The sequence below is a fragment of the Rhinoraja longicauda genome, chromosome 9, assembly GCF_053455715.1.
Source record: "Rhinoraja longicauda isolate Sanriku21f chromosome 9, sRhiLon1.1, whole genome shotgun sequence".
NCBI classification, from domain to species: domain Eukaryota; kingdom Metazoa; phylum Chordata; class Chondrichthyes; order Rajiformes; family Arhynchobatidae; genus Rhinoraja; species Rhinoraja longicauda.
The window spans coordinates 5,905,808-5,922,779 of NC_135961.1; the positions used below are offsets into that span (position 1 = coordinate 5,905,808).

Genomic DNA, 16,972 nt, shown 5'->3' on the forward strand with positions numbered 1-16,972 from the left:
CAATTGTGGTCCTCATTGGGGTTTGGAGTTGACATGTTGGCTAATTCATTGGTACTTGTTGGGCCTACCTAATGCTCAGACTGGGTTTGAGATCTGTTCCTTAAAGGGAGGCAAGTACTTTTCAAAAAGGGTGCAAATACTCTTGACCTTCCTCAGCAGAAGACAGCTCCATTTCTTAAACATGTCCATGTAGACTTCAGCCACTGGCCCTACCACCACTAAACATGGTGACAATGTCGAGAAATTCAGTCATGTAGTGCTGTTGATATGAGGACTATGCCATAGATCATTTATTGACAATGGACAAAATGGATGAATGACCATTTCCAGTTAATTCGCCAAGCTCATTGCCAGTGAAAGTTGCATTTGTGGCCATCAAATTACATCAATCCATTAATGTGCACCTTATGGCAGAGCGAACCTTTGTTAAATTACATGCTCGGATTTTGTCTGTAAACCTCACCCCAACACTCCCTCAGTATCTAATGCCCCCTTCCTCCAACATGGCTCCTACCCTCGACCTCAGTCAGGCTCATGTCCCAAGACCCACAACCACCAAGCCAATTAACCTACAACCTTTACGACCTGAGTGTGGGAGGAAACTGAAGATCTCGGAGAAAACCCATGCAGGTGATGGGAAGAACGTACAAACTCCGTACAGGCAGGCACCTGTGGTCAGGATCGAACCCAGGTCTCTGGCGCTGTAAAGCAGCAACTCTACCGCTGCGCCACCATGCCACACAAATTGCCAGTCTTTCATCACCTGTTTGTCTAAATTCCGGGACAGCAATCCCCAAGTTGGTCCCTATCAGGGCGGTCATGGTGGCACAGCGGTAGAGTTGCTGCCTTACAGCGAATGCAGCGCCAGAGACCCGGGTTCGATCCTGACTACGGGCGCCGTCTGTACGGAGTTTGTACGTTCTCCCCGTGACCTGCATGGGTTTTCTCCGAGATCTTCGTTTTCCTCCCACACTCCAAAGACGTAAATGATTGTGGGTTAATTGGCTCGGTAAATGTAAAAATTGTCCCTAGTGGGTGGAGGATAGTGTTAATGTGCGGGGATCGCTGGGCGGCGCGGACCCGGTGGGCCGAAAGGGCCTGTTTCCGCGCTGTATCTCTAAACTAAACTAAAAAAAACTAAACTGTGTGTGCGGTTCTGAGGAGTGCAGTGGTTCAAGAAGATGGCTCCTTCTCAGGGACAATTGGGGTTAGACGATAAATACTGGCCTTGTCATTGATTCATAAATCCCTAACATTAATTTGATCATAATGTGGTCATAATGTTTTGGCTCGTCGATTTATTTGAATGAATGAATGAATGAATGAATGAATAAGTTTATTGACCAAGTATGTGCATATACAAGGAATATGTGTGTATGTGTGTACATACATACATATATGCACACACGCACACGCGCACACACACACACACACACACACACACACACACACACACACACACACACACACACACACACACACACACACACACACACACACACACACACACACACACACACACACACACACACACACACACACACACACACACACACACAATAATAAGTACAAAGTACAATGATAAGTAACAATAGTAAAAAGACAAAACCAATGGCCCAAGTCTATGTGGTTCGGAGCTTATTCGAGGATGTAGTGTTTAATATCCTGATGGCTGCAGGGAAGAAGCTGTTCCTGAACCTGGACGTGACAGATTTCAGGCTTGCCCACCTGGAGGGGAAAGAGTCGGACCGGCTCTAACCCTAACCGGCTGTGGGCAGCAGTGCACGGCCACAAGGGGGCGGGAGTGGGCCGCTGGAGGCCCTGCAACAGCTTGGGGTTTGGCTGGACCGGGCGCCGCTCCAAGAGGCCGGGCACGTGGACCGGATGCTGCCTCCGGTGGTGGAGCAGCGGTGGAGGACACCACGCCTATGCTTGGCCAGGCCGACCTCACAATGCCATCAGGACAATGGGCCTTCGCGGTCAGCTCAAGATCCCTGCACTTACAACAACTGGGACTTGAAAATGGTGCCAAACTGGCAACTGTGTGCACTGTCTCAGTGAACCACCGCTGTACACTTGCACTGTATCTGAGATGGTTGGCCAAGATGGCGCCCGGTCCAGCCAATTGTTACTTATTATTGTACTTTGTACTTATTATTGTTGTTTGTTTGTGTGTGTGTGTGTGTGTGTGTGTGTGTGTGTGTGTGTGTGTGTGTGTGTGTGTGTGTGTGTGTGTGTGTGTGTGTGTGTGTGTGTGTGTGTGTGTGTGTGTGTGTGTGTGTGTGTGTGTGTGTGTGTGTGTGTGTGTGTGTGTACACACATACACACATATTCCTTGTATATGCACATACTTGGCCAATAAACGTATTCATTCATTCATATAAATCGACGAGCCAAAGCATTATGACCACTGACAGGTGAAGTGAATAACATTGATCATCTTGTTACAATGGAACCTGTCAAGGGGTGGGATATATTAGGCAGCAAGTGAACAGTCAGTTCTTGAAGTTGATGTGATGGATGCAGGAGAAATGGGCAGGAGTAAAGAGCTGAGCGACTTTGACAAGGGCCAAATTGTTATGGCCAGACGACTGGGTCAGAGCATCTCTGAAACGGCAAGGCTTGTGGGGTGCTGCTAAAGGATTTGCTGCTAATGTTTTGGTGCCAGATACCACAGGACACCTTCAGGGATCTAAGTGCTTATGCATCATGATACTTGCACAGAACTGTATACAAAAATGAATTTCACTGTACCTCGGCACATGTGACAAATAAAGTGGCAAAAGCCTAATTGTTTCATGACAGCAAAGCAAAGTTTTACATCGAACCTGTGACCATCTTTTCCGGTTTAGGACAATCTGTGTGTCTTTCAGGTGGACGTGTAGATCATTTCCACAAGGTAAGGTGTAGCAAAGTTTCCCTCCGTAGGGAGTGGTAATCACTTTCCTTCCTGAAGCACAACTCTCACCTTCACCCAAAGAGTTTGTCGAGATATTTTTCTGAAATATTCTAAAACACAGCGATGTTAACCATCAGAAGGATATCATGACCAAATCCCTTTCTTAGAATTTTAGATCTAGTTTTATTATTGTCACTGAGATGCAGTAAAAAGATTTGTTTTGCGTGCTATCCAAACAAGTCACATAATACTACATATAAACAAAATCAGGCTTAAGGAGAGAGGAGTCAGGGGGTATGGGGAGAAGGCAGGAACGGGGTACTGATTGAGAATGATCAGCCATGATCACATTGAATGGCGGTGCTGGCTCGAAGGGCCGAATGGCCTCCTCCTGCACCTATTGTCTATTGTCTATTGCCTATTGAACTCAATTACAATAGGTAGAACAAAGGGAAAGATGGAGGAATAGATCGGGTAGGTGCACACAGTCTCTTGCCCAGAGTAAGTGAATCGAGGACCAGAGGACAAAGGTTTAAGGTGAAGGGGAAAAGATTTAATAGGAATCTGAGGCGTAACCTTTTTCACACAGAGGGTGGTGGGTGTATGGAACAAGCTGCCAGAGGAGGTAGTTGAGGCTGAGACTATCTCAACATTTAAGAAACAGTTAGACAGGTACATGGATAGGACAGGTTTGGAGGGATATGGACCAAGCGCAGGCAGATGGGCCTCGTATAGCTGGGACATGTTGGCCGGTGTGGGCGAGTTGGGCCGAAAGGCCTGTTTCCAACCTGTATCACACTACGACCTCTTGACTCTAAAGAGAGTGCCAAATATTGTTCTCAGCATGTAGCACACATGTTCCAGAGATGAAATTCAATATCGGCAATGGAGTAGAAATGAATCCAACGGTAATCTAGCTAATGGAAGGACCGTTCAGAAGCATGAGAACAGAGGCGAATAAGCTATTTCTGAGTCTGGTGGGACGTACTTTCACACTTTTGTATCTCCTGCCCAATTGTAGCAGTGAAAAGAAGGAATGAGAAGGGAGGAATAAGTCTTATTATATACCGGCTACTTTTCCAAGGCAAGTATTGATGGAATCAATGATTGGGGGAATCTGGTCTGTGTGTGATGGACTGGGCTACATCCACAACTCCCTGCAGTTTCTTGTGGTCTTAAGCAGAGCTGAGGTGCAACCCAACAGTGTCCTTTCAATGGTACATTGGTAGAAGTTTTATGTTATTGGAGATATGCGGAATTTCAGGTGGGTCAGGAAATTGGGTCTCCAAATCAGCTGGGGATGGTCAATTGCAAAGCCCAGACCCCAGACATGAATAAAGTAATTAGCAGAGGGATTTGGGCATACAAGTGCAGAGTTCCCCGAGAGTGCAGTTGCAGGTAGATTTGGGGTGAAGAAGGCTTTTGTCACGTTTGGCCTTCACCAGTCAGAGAATCGAGTATAGATGTTGCAACATGATGTTACAGCTATACAAGAACTGGATGAGGCTGCACCTGGAGAATCAAGTTCAGATTTGGACATCGTACTGTAGAAATCACATCAAGCTAGAAAGTGTGCAAATAAATTTACAACAATATTGCCAGGATTTAAGGGCCAGGGCCATGGGAAGATATTGGGCTGGCTAGGATACTGAAGTGTGATTCTAAGGTGCATTAAATCATGAGGGGAATAAACGCAAGCAGTCCAAGGGTGGGAGAGTCAAGAACGGGAATAGAAAGATTTAACAGGAACTTGAGGGGCAACTATTTCGTACAGAAAGTGGTGGAGATACGCCAGAGAATGTAGTTGAGGCAAATACAATGAATATTTTAACAGGCACTCGGACAAGAAAATGGGTAGGAAAGGTTAGGACTTGGGCCTAATGCAGGGAAATGGGACGAGCTTAGATGGGATATCTTTGTTGGCATTGATGAGTTGGGCCAAAGATCCTGTTTCTGTGCAGCCGACTCTGACTCCTTGACTCTATAATTAAAAATGAAAATTAAACCTAGTGCAATCTATATACTAAAACTCTCATTTGTTTGTTCCGAGCTACAGCCAAAACGGTACACGATAGCGTGACAATTTTAGGCCCACCTTACTCACCGTCGTCCCTTTGGTGCTAATGGAAGAAGTTTCATCGAAATCGGTGTTATATTTTCAGGGGGGAGGGGGTGAGGGGGTGAGGGGGTGAGAGGGTGGGGGAGGGGGAGGGGGAGGGGGAGGGGGGAGAGGGGGGGAGGGGGAGAGGGGGAGGGGGGAGGGGAATGGGGGGGAAATGCTGCACCAATGCGGGAGAGGTTTGGGCCCAATGGGTCCACTTGGTCTAGTCTGTTTCTAAAGTCAAGTTTTCCGCAAGCTCTTGCAAATCTGAAGAAGAAGAGAAGCATTGTTTCCATACCTGTACGTTTCATCCATGGCACTGATAAATGTCTCCACATAATCATTGACAACTCTCTTCTTGGTGCCTGCCTCCCTGTCTGCAACATTCCTGAAGGCATCATCAAACATGACGTGGACTTCGAAGTCAAAGCTGTCATCACTTTTATCCAAAGTCTTCCAGCGCTTTTCCCAGAATCTGTCCAGCCTGTTGGTGGGGAAAGAAATGGAGTCACGAACTGTCAGGCCCCTGAGAGAAGCAACAAGTGTGAAATGGGAGGAGAGCAGCTGTCCAAAGCCTGACTATGGGCAGTGCTGTGTGAACTAAGTCTGCAGCGTTTAAATGTGGCAAGCTGTATCCCACCCAGGAACCGCTGAAATAACGCAGGTTGGTTTCCATTGCTCTGCTCAGTCTGACACTATAATACACACACAGTGGTAAATCGCACAATGTACATGGCTGCAGGTGGCCAGAACACTGTTCCCACAAACCATACCACATAAAATGAAATCAAATGGAGTGCAGCTCACAGCACGATGCGAGTAAGTTCAAGTTCTAGGAGTAGAATTAGGCCATTCGGCCCATCGAGTCCACTCCGCCGTTCAATCGTGGCTGATCTCTGCCTCCTAATCCCATTTTCCTGCCTTCTCCCCATAACCCTTGACACCCGTTCTAATCAAGAATTTGTCTATCTCTGCCTTAAAAATATCAACTGACTTGGCCTCCACAGCCCTCTGGCAATCAGTTCCACAGAATAACTACCCTCTGACTAAAGATAGACACAAGATGCTGGAGTAACTCAGCGGGACAGGCAGCATCTCCGGAGAGAAGGACCCGTCTCGACCCATTCCTTCTCTCCGGAGATGCTGCCTGTCCCGCTGAGTTACTCCAGCTTTTTGTGGCTATCCTCGGTTTAAACCAGAGTCCGCAGTCCCTTCCTACACACACACCCTCTGACTAAAGACGTTCCTCCTCACCTCCTGTCTAAAAGAGCGCCCTTTAATTCTGAGGCTGTGACCTCTGGTCCTAGACTCTCCCACCAGTGGAAACATCCTTTCCACATCCACTCTATCTATGCCTTTCATTATTCTGCAAGTGTGACAATAGACAATAGACAATAGACAATAGGTGCACAGGGAGGCCATTTGGCCCTTCGAGCCAGCACCATTCATTGTGATCGTCGCTGATCATCCACAATCAGTAACCCATGCCTGCCTTCTCTCCAAATCCCTTTATTCCGCTAGCCCCTAGAGCATTATCTAACTATCTTTTAAATCCATCCAGTGAATTGGCCTCCACTGCCCTCTGTGGCAGAGAATTCCACAAATTCACATGGCTCTGGGTGAAAAAGGTCTTTCTCACCTCAGTTTTAAATGGCCTCCCCTTTATTCTTAGACTGTGGCCCCTGGTTCTGGACTCCCCGATATTGGGAACATTTTTCTTGCATCTAGCTTGACCAGTCCTTTCATAATTGTATAGGTCTCTATAAGATCCCCTCTCATTCTTCTAAATTCCAGTGAATACAAGCCCAGTCTTTCCAATCTTTCCTCATATGACAGTCCTGCCATCCCGGAGATTAACCTCCTGAACCCATGCTGCACTGCCTCAATAGCAAGGATGTCCTTCCTCAAATTTGGAGACCAAAACTGAACACAATATTCCAGATGTGGTCTCACCAGGGCCCTGTACAACTGCAGAAGGACCTCTTTACTCCTACAACTGTTTTGTCGTCAGCTTATTATCCCGTGCTGACTGGGTGAAAGATAGGTCAGTCCCATCATGCTGGGTCTTTACATTTTTAATAACATTATGTGAGCCGCTGCTGAACATTCTCAAGGAGGAGGGTGAGCTAACAGGACAAGGTTTCAGATTCTTGGACCATCGGGATCTCTTCTGGGGCAGAGGTGACCTGTACAAGAGGGGTGAGATGCCCTTGAACTGGACGGGGGAGGGGCAAGATCCTTACAGGACGGTTCACTAGTGCTACATAGAAACATAGAAAATAGGTGCAGGAGTAGGCCATTCGGACCTTCGAGCCTGCACTGCCATTCAATATGATCATGGCTGATCATCCAACTCAGTATCCCGTACCTGCCTTCTCTCCATACCCCCTGATCCCTTTAGCCACAAGGGCCACATCTAACTCCCTCTTAAATATAGCCAATGAACTGGCCTCGACTACCTTCTGTGGCAGAGAATTCCACAGATTCACCACTCTCTGTGTGAAAAAAAACTTTCTCATCTCGGTCCTAAAAGACTTCCTCCTTATCCTTAAACTGTGACCCCTTGTTCTGGACTTCCCCCAACATCGGGAACAATCTTCCTGCATCTAGCCTGTCCAACCCCTTAAGAATTTTGTAAGTTTCTATAAGATCCCCCCTCAATCTTCTAAATTCCAGTGAGTACAAGCCGAGTCTATCCAGTCTTTCTTCAAATGAAAGTCCTGCCATCCCAGGAATCAATCTGGTGAACCTTCTCTGTACTCCCTCTATGGCAAGAATGTCTTTCCTCAGATTAGGAGACCAAAACTGTACGCAATACTCCAGGTGCGGTCTCACCAATGCCCTGTACAACTGCAGCAGAACCTCTCTGCTCCTATACTGAAATCCCCTCGCTATGAATGCCAACATACCATTCGCTTTCTTCACTGCCTGCTGCACCTGCATGCCTACTTTCAATGACTGGTGTACCTGGGAGGGTTTAAACTAGAGTGGCAAGGGATGACCAGAGTCAAAGGTCAGCAAATGGAAGCACTGATGGAAAGTAGAGGTTAGGACAGGCAGGAAGAGTTTAAGGAATATGTTGAAGCTGATGGGCTGAAGTAAGTTTATTTCAACACATGGAGAATCATCTGTAAAGTAGATGAGGCTGGATCAGTACTTTGAACTATGATGTTGTGGCCATTTTGGAAGCTTGGATTGCAAGAGAGATGGAACTGGCAGCTCAACGTTCCAAAGTTTCAGATGCAATCGAGAGGTTTCAGGTGTAAATGCCAAGGCTTTTTAATTGGTATATTAAAAACCAGGGAGAAGGTAGAACCAGTCAAGGATAAAGAAGGGAATTCATGCTTGGAGTCAGAGATTGTAGGCGAGGTACTAAATTAGTACTTTGCATCTGCATTCACCATGGAGAAGGACTTGGTACACTGTGAGATCATTGTGGGGTAATATTCAAGGGCAGTTTGAGATCAAGAAGGTGGCGGTGTTTGGGCTCTTGAAGATTCAGTAATGTGCTAATCAATTCCTATTTAACTCTGAAATGTAATTGCACAAAACAGACACCTCATCCCGAGTACCTGAACAGTGAAGATATTAAACGGAGCATTTCCTCAGCAGTTTCATGCCACAAGGTGACACATATATAAATCATCAGAGTTTCTCGTCTAGTTTTCCTGCGGAATAAAAAAATAAATAATTGTAGCAGACAGAATTTTAACTTCAATTTATTATTTGAATGAACCAGAGGTAGAAAGGTTGTACTTGTGTGTAAAAAAAAAAATGGTAATACTAGAAAATATCGGTCAGGCTAACACAACCACATGAACCTAAAGATGAAAATGTATCTTGGTTGGTCCGATTTTAAAGTTCTGTGAATATTACTTTGAAGAAGAATTGACGTGAAATTCCCCTTCAGCAAATATCAAGAGCATGGAACTCACAACCACAAAAGGGGCGGCGCGGTGGCGCAGCGGTAGAGTTGCCGCCTTACTAAGCGCCGACCGCGCCAGAGACCCGGGTTCAATCCCGACTACGGGAGCTCCCACTCTCCAAAGACGTACAGGTTTGAAGGTTAATTGGCTTGGTATAAATGTGAAATTGTCCCTAGTGCGTGCAGGTTAGTGTTAATGTGCGGGGGGACCGCAGAAGGAGGTATAATTTAAAATTTGATCAAGACATAGGAATAGAATGGTGAAGGGGCCAATTAGCCAGCCAACACACCATGGTATCAGTACCTTGGATCGCTTTCCTCTGTGCGTTGTGGACTGATGTGAAGTCTTTTGTTCAGCAGCATGGATTGTTCCAAGAAGGCAGCTTCGTACATTCTACGCACAAACGTCTCTGATGTCCGCTGTATTCTGTTGACGTTCTGGGTCCACACGTAGATTGTTGTGAGAATGAGTCCAACCCACCAGCATGCCCCAGCAGCTCCCACTAAACTCACACTGAGCAGATTGGCGATATCTCCCTGGTTGCAGATGTTGCCAATGATTTCTGAATAAAGGATCTCTACATTAGGTGCATTACTTCCAACACCAATGGAATTGGCACAGAAATCTTTGAGATTCAAATTGTTGTTTGTCTGCAGAAACTCATTGTAATGAACTCTAAACACTGCCAAGAAAGCAGCCAGCACCACGGGAGTATTGAGGATCAAAGGAAGACCAAAGCTTCGCTTCACTGCGTGGATCTTACACGCAACGCCCCCAAGCCAGGAACACAGCACCGATGCCCCAGCCTGCACCCCCAGAAGGCCCAGGATTATTCTGAGTTCATGGGATGCAACGTCAGTGATACTTGCCCACTCCAGCCCCCAAAGAGGAATCAAAGCTCCCACAACACAGGCAGTAACAAGAATCCTCACTACACTCATGCACAGGCTCGACATGTTCCTGCATTTATCCACATCAAATCTCAGACGTCTAAATACTGGATGCTTCCAGTTGGAGATGAAGTTTTCCCACCAGGTTAGGGAAGTTAAAACTGAGAATAAAACGACAAGACCCAAGTACATCCCATCATGTTTCTTAAGGTAAAACATCTGGACAAAGAGAAAGAGACCATAGCCACCCAAGAGAAGGAGGAGCCCGACCAGAGGTGCTGCAACTTGGAACCGATGGCTGACGTTCAGAGAGATCACTTGTAGAATGGATGGGATGAGACAAACACTGTTGGAAATGAACACGATTGTCAGCATGTCATATTGGGGAAGGCTGATGACAACCAGCGATGCCGTACCAAACGATGCAACTGCTTCCAACAGGCACACCTGGAAGAAAAGCAAGAGAATTGTAATGATCAGTGCAGCTTCTGAATAGTTTGGACTATACAGATAAACACATGTGTTTGTAGCCTGTTCATGTCCTTGCCTTGGCTTGGCTTGGGGGTGTGGGGGAGCTTGTGCCTTGAATCTGACGATCTTCATGTCAAGTCCCACTCCAAAGATCTGTGGGTGTGATTCTGACCAATACTTTAGGGCGGTCACGGTGGCGCAGCGGTAGAGTTGCTGCCTTACAGCGAATGCAGCGCCGGAGACCCGGGTTCAATCCCGACTACGGGCGCCGTCTGTACGGAGTTTGTACGTTCTTCCCGTGACCTGCGTGGGTTCTCTCCGAGATCTTCGGTTTCCTCCCACACTCCATAGACGTACAGATTTGTAGGTTAATTGGCTTGGTAAATGTAAAAAATTCTCCCTATTGGGTGTAGGATAGTGTTAGTGTGCGGGGATCGCTGGTGGGCGCGGACCCGGTGGGCCAAAGGGCCTGTTTCCGCGCTGTATCTCTAAACTAAACTAAACTAAACTAAACTTCAGGGTGGTGTTGAAGCATTAAACCCAGGTCCTCTCGCATCGATAACATTAAGCCCACGTCACTATTTGATAAAGGTTAGGGAAATCCTGCTTGGAGTTTTTCACAAAAGTGTTCATTCATATTCTCTACCCTGGCGTTGTTGAGGAATGCAAATGTCAACGAACCTTAGGCAATGGGGCGGTGGGGGGAAGAAACATTGTTGTGTTGGACATGTGATGATCGAGGAGTTGCGAGGAGGATCCGAGGACTGCTCAATGACTTACCATTCCCAGGCTGCTTGCAGAGAGCATCGACTCAGGATGGAATGAGAGCTTCCACAGACATTTAGCAGCGGTCAAGATGCTGGGAATTACCAGGATGCAGCCAAGGATTAAGTGACTGAAGGGCTTGTTGGTGAAGTGGACTGAACCATCGCCTGTGGCCGAAATTAGCAGCAGAAGTGAAACCTGGATAAAGCACAATCGTGCCTTTGTTAGCAAAAAATAAAAACTTATCTCACATCTATACACAATATTTATTAATCAAACCCCTGAGGTGACACAATGAACAGCAGATGCTGGTTTACAAAAAAATGACACAACAAAGCTGGAGTAACTCAGCGGGTCATGCAGCATCTCCGGAGAATATGGATCGGCGATGTTTTGGGGCCTGAACCCTTCTTCGGACTGATTGTAGACAATAGACAATAGGTGCAGGAGGAGGCCATTCGGCCCATCGAGCCAGCACCACCATTCAATGTGATCATGGCTGATCATTCTCAATCAGTACCCCGTTCCTGCCTTCTCCCCATACCCCCTGACTCCGCTATGCTTAAGAGCTCTATCTAGCTCTCTCTTGAATGCATTCAGAGAATTGGCCTCAACTGCCTTCTGAGGCAGAGAATTCCACAGATTCACAACTCTCTGACTGAAAAAGTTTTTCCTCATCTCAGTTCTAAATGGCCTACCCCTTATTCTTAAACTGTGGCTCCTTGTTCTGGACTCCCCCAACATTGTCGTGTCCAACCCCTTAATAATCTTATACGTTTCGATAAGATCCCCTCTCATCCTTCTAAATTCCAGCGTTTACAAGCCTAGCCGCTCCAGTCTTTCAACATATGACAGTCCCGCCATTCCGGGAATTAACCTAGTAAACCTACGCTGCATGCCCTCAATAGCAAGAATATCTTTCCTCAAATTTGGAGACCAAAACTGCACACAGTACTCCAGGTGCGGTCTCACTAGGGCCCTGTACAACTGCAGAAAGACCTCTTTGCTCCTATACTCAACTCCTCTTGTTATGAAGGCCAACATTCCATTGGCTTTCTTCACTGCCTGCTGTACCTGCATGCTTCCTTTCAGTGACTGACGCACTAGGACACCCAGATCTCGTTGTACGTCCCCTTTTCCTAACTTGACACCATTCAGATAATACTCTGCCTTCCTATTCTGATTGTGGTGCGGGGGAGGGAGAAAGCTGGAGGAGAGATGGGGGGAGGATGAAGTCTGGCTTGTGATAGGTGAGTGTGAAGAAGGGCCACCAATTCCTTCTCTCCAGAGATGCTGCCTGTCCCGCTGAGTTACTCCAGCGTTTTGCGTCTATGTGATAGGTGGATACGGGTGAGGTGAGGGGGGGGGGGAGGGTTTGATATAGTATTGATCACTTAGTTTGATATGGTATTGGTATTGATCACTTAGAACACTATTAGATGGACACAAAAAGTTGGAGTAACTCAGCGGGTCAGGCAGCATCTCTGGAGAGAAGGAATGCGTGACGTTTCGAGTGAAGACCCTTCTTCTAACCGACCCGAAACGTCACCCATTCCTCCTCTTCAGAGATGCTGCCTGTCCCGCTGAGTTACTCCAGCATTTTGTGTCTATCGTCAGTTTAAACCAGCATCTGCAGTTCCTTATTACACATATGTAAACTATTGTTTCACTACAAGAGGCCGTGAGGACACGGACTCAACTGTCTTCAGCTGCATCTTAGAAGTCATTGAATAGGGTCAGGAAATATAGAAATGGGGGTGGTTGGTGGAATAGACAGGTGACTGATTAAGAAAAGCAGAGAGTTGGCCAGAATGCCAGAAGGAAGAAAAAAACCCTTCCACAAGAATTATCACAGTGATCGCAGGTTCATAATCTTCAACAAAAGCTTATAAACAATGCAAAGGTTCCCATACGCCAAATAGGGAGGATTATTCAGTAATGGCAAGATCATTATGATACGAAACGATATGATAGAATTTTATTATAAGAAAATAACTGCAGATGCTGGTACAAATCGAAGGTATTTATTCACAAAATGCTGGAGTAACTCAGCAGGTCAGGCAGCATCTCTGAAGAAGGGTCTCGACCCGAAACGTCACCCATTCCTTCTCTCCCGAGATGCTGCATGACCTGCTGAGTTACTCCAGCATTTTGTGAAATAAATACCTTTGATAGAATTTTATTTATCCCAGGAGGGAAATTGATCTGCCAACAGTCATAAAAACACCAAATACATGAAACATGAAATTAAAGTGATGAGTGGAAAGGATTGGGGATGTGCAGAGATTGGAGAGGGGGAGGGGGAGTCAGTCTCAGTCTACCCCACGACAGAAGGGGGAGGGGTTGTACAGTTTGATAGCCACAGGGAAGAAGGATCTCCTGTGGCGTTCTGTGCTGCATCTTGGTGGAACCAGTCTGTTGCTGAAGGTACTCCTCAGGTTGACCAGTGTGTCATGGAGGGGGTGAACTGTATTGCCGGGATGCTCCGCAGTTTGAGGAGAATCCTCCCCTCCAAGACCCACCTCCCATGAATCCAACTCCGCCCCCCAGGACGGAGCCAGCCTTCCCGATGAGTTTGTCAATCCAAACTCATCGGACATGGGGACAAATTTGAAAAATATGCACGTAATTGGCAACTGATTTCCTCCATCGGTTTTGTGATATAGAAAGAAAGAAAATAGTGCTTGCGGACTGGAAAGTGTGGATCGTTTGAGATAGTGGAGCAAGCACAAACACTCAAACCAATATAAGTGGTGACCCTTGTATACTTGTACTGTAGGCAAACAGAAAATCCCACTGTACCAAGTACACATGACAACTACTCGGCTTGTACTCGCTGGAATTTAGAAGATTGAGGGGGGATCTTATAGAAACTTACAAAATTCTTAAGGGGTTGGACAGGCTAGATGCAGGAAGATTGTTCCCGATGTTGGGGAAGTCCAGAACAAGGGGTCACAGTTTAAGGATAAGGGGGAAGTCTTTTAGGACCGAGATGAGAACGTTTTTTTTCACACAGAGAGTGGTGAATCTGTGGAATTCTCTGCCACAGAAGGTAGTCGAGGCCAGTTCATTGGCTATATTTAAGAGGGAGTTAGATGTGGCCCTTGTGGCTAAAGGGATCAGGGGGTATGGAGAGAAGGCAGGTACGGGATACTGAGTTGGATGATCAGCCATGATCATATTGAATGGCGGTGCAGGCTCGAAGGGCCGAATGGCCTACTCCTGCACCTATTTTCTATGTTTCTATGTTTCTAAATTATCAATTCAACCAATAAACTATGGATGCAGTTAGTGTTTGGGATGGTTAGGTTTGGGGATGGTAGAAACCCAAGCTGTGAGGTTTCTTTCCCAGAGGAGAGCGATGGAAAGCAGAGAATGTATGTTTCAAACCACGTGTGTGGGATCCAGACTGGCCTATTGTTAAAAGGGAATCAGTACTGGAGAGGATCCAAAAGACGCTTGTGTGGATAGCCTGGTAGCTGTTAGTTTGCATTTTATGGAAAGGATGAATAGGACCCAAGACCTATGGATGAAAGTGGTCGATCACCCGTGGGGCACCTCATTGAAACATACGGAATGGTGAAAGGCTTGGAAAGAAGTGGATGTGGAGAGGATGTTTCCACTAGTGGGAGAGTCTAGGTCCAGAGGCCATAGCCTCAAAATTAAAGGATATTCCTTCAGGAAGGAGGAGGAATTTATTTAGTCAGAGGGTGGTGAATCTGTGGAATTCATTGCCAAAGAAGGCCGTGGAAGCCAAGTCAGTGCCTTATTTTTGAGGCAGAGATAGAGATTCTTGATTAGTACGGGTGTCAGGGGTTACAGGGAGAAGGCAGGAGAATGGGGTTGGGAGGGAGGGATAGATCAGCCATGACTGAATGGTGGAGTAGACTTGATGGGCCGAATGGCCTAATTCTGTCCCTATCACGTATGACCTTATGAACGTCACCACAACTGTCAGTGGTTCCGAGAGGGAAATGAGAGAGAGAGAGAGAGAGAGAGCATTTCTGCTCGGCGTGGTGAACAAAATCCAGAGGCCATAAATATAAAATGGAGTACAGTATAACATTACTGGGAGTACATGTGTGAAACTGGGAGAGTGGTGAGGGTGTTGAGCTCACTAGCAAACAGTGTGCTTGCGGCGAATCATATCAACGTATTTATGAGGAAGATGGATAAGCATGAAGGGAAGACAATAGACAATAGGTGCAGGAGGAGGCCATTCAGCCCTTCGAACCAGCACCGCCATTCAATGCGATCATGGCTGATCACTCTCAATCAGTACCCCGTTCCTGCCTTCTCCCCATAACCCCTCACTCCGCTATCCTTAAGAGCTCTATCCAGCTCTCTCTTGAAAGCATCCAACGAACTGGCCTCCACTGCCTTCTGAGGCAGAGAATTCCACACCTTCACCACTCTCTGACTGAAAAAGTTCTTCCTCATCTCCGTTCTAAATGGCCTACCCCTTATTCTTAAACTGTGGCCCCTTGTTCTGGACTCCCCCAACATTGGGAACATGTTTCCTGCCTCTAATGTGTCCAATCCCCTAATTATCTTATATGTTTCAATAAGATCCCCCCTCATCCTTCTAAATTCCAGTGTATACAAGCCTAATTGCTCCAGCCTTTCAGAGGATAGGCTTTCGCTAATGGAGTCAGATGAGACTGAATGGTCAAAGACTCGAATGAACCATAGACACCAGCATAGATTGTTTGTATTCATGGGTTTGTTTCCGTGTTGGCCATTCTACGTACCTCGTTGTCAGGAAATGAGCTGGACCAAACTGTACATGTATCTCAGAGGGGTAGTCCAATAAAACGACTTCCACATGAGATTGCTGTTGTAAAAATTCTCACGGGTCTCTGGCAATGTTGGCAAAAATGACGAACAGGGGTATGTTATAGTGTAAGAAAATAACTGCAGATGCTGGTACAAATCAAAGGTATTTATTCACAAAATGCTGGAGTAACTCAGCAGGTCAGGCAGCATCTGACAATTGTACTTGATATTATTAGAGGGTTTAAAAAGTAAATCTCCACCACATCTGCTGGATGTGGTGGAGATAATACAAAACATCCCAAAGTATTTGGGTGACGTATCGGGTCGAGACCCTTCTTCAGCGGGTGTTGACCTGAAACGTCACCCATCCCTTCTCCCCAGAGATGCTGCCTGGCCCGCAGAGTTACTCCAGCTTTTTGTGCCTGTCTTCGGTTGAAACCATCATCTGCAGTTCCTTCTTACACATACCAAAGTATTTAATCGCACCATCATTGTCAGTATGGTTTAGGGGTAGAAAGTAGAATTTACCACACCGCAAATATGCAAACCAAGCAGTTTTGGAACTAATTTAATGATCCTTCCTTCTCCCCCTACATCCACCCAGTGCTACATCCTTTTCCAATACAATAGACAATAGACAATAGGTGCAGGTGGAGGCCATTCGGCCCTTCGAGCCAGCACCGCCATTCAATGTGATCATGGCTGATCATTCTCAATCAGTACCCCGTTCCTGCCTTCTCCCCATACCCCCTGACTCCGCTATCCTTAAGAGCTCTATCCAGCTCTCTCTTGAATGCATTCAGAGAATTGGCCTCCACTGCCTTCTGAGGCTGAGAATCTCACAGATTCACAACTCTCTGACTGAATTTTCATTTCCTCATCTCAGTTCTAAATGGCCTACCCCTTATTCTTAAACTGTGGCCCCTTGTTCTGGACTCCCCCAACATTGGGAACATCCCCATTGGTGGATACCCCATCGTTCACTATCGGGCAGTGCCGACTCTTGCCAATTCCAATCTTCCATCAAAAGAAACGAATGCTTGAGAGCAATGATCAGCTTAGTGCGTCCTCCAGATGGGATTTCTTGCCACCGGTCAATAACTTCCACCTGCCTAACTTTGGCCTCGATATATCGGCTCATCAT

The 16,972-nt window shown here is 46.5% G+C and overlaps 1 protein-coding gene across 1 annotated transcript in view; it reads right to left on the reverse strand.

Moving 5' to 3' along the window:
- LOC144596878 (chitin synthase chs-2-like) overlaps positions 1-16,972 on the reverse strand; it is a 51,730-nt gene extending 34,758 nt beyond the window's left edge. Inside the window, exons 1-6 of the mRNA XM_078405742.1 lie at positions 16,801-16,972; positions 11,068-11,219; positions 9,230-10,263; positions 8,573-8,659; positions 5,299-5,484; positions 2,829-3,009 (exon numbers count right to left, since the gene is read on the reverse strand). Of these exons, the coding sequence (XP_078261868.1) occupies positions 2,829-3,009; positions 5,299-5,484; positions 8,573-8,659; positions 9,230-10,263; positions 11,068-11,219; positions 16,801-16,972 (1,812 nt within the window). The remainder of the gene's footprint in view (positions 1-2,828; positions 3,010-5,298; positions 5,485-8,572; positions 8,660-9,229; positions 10,264-11,067; positions 11,220-16,800) is intronic.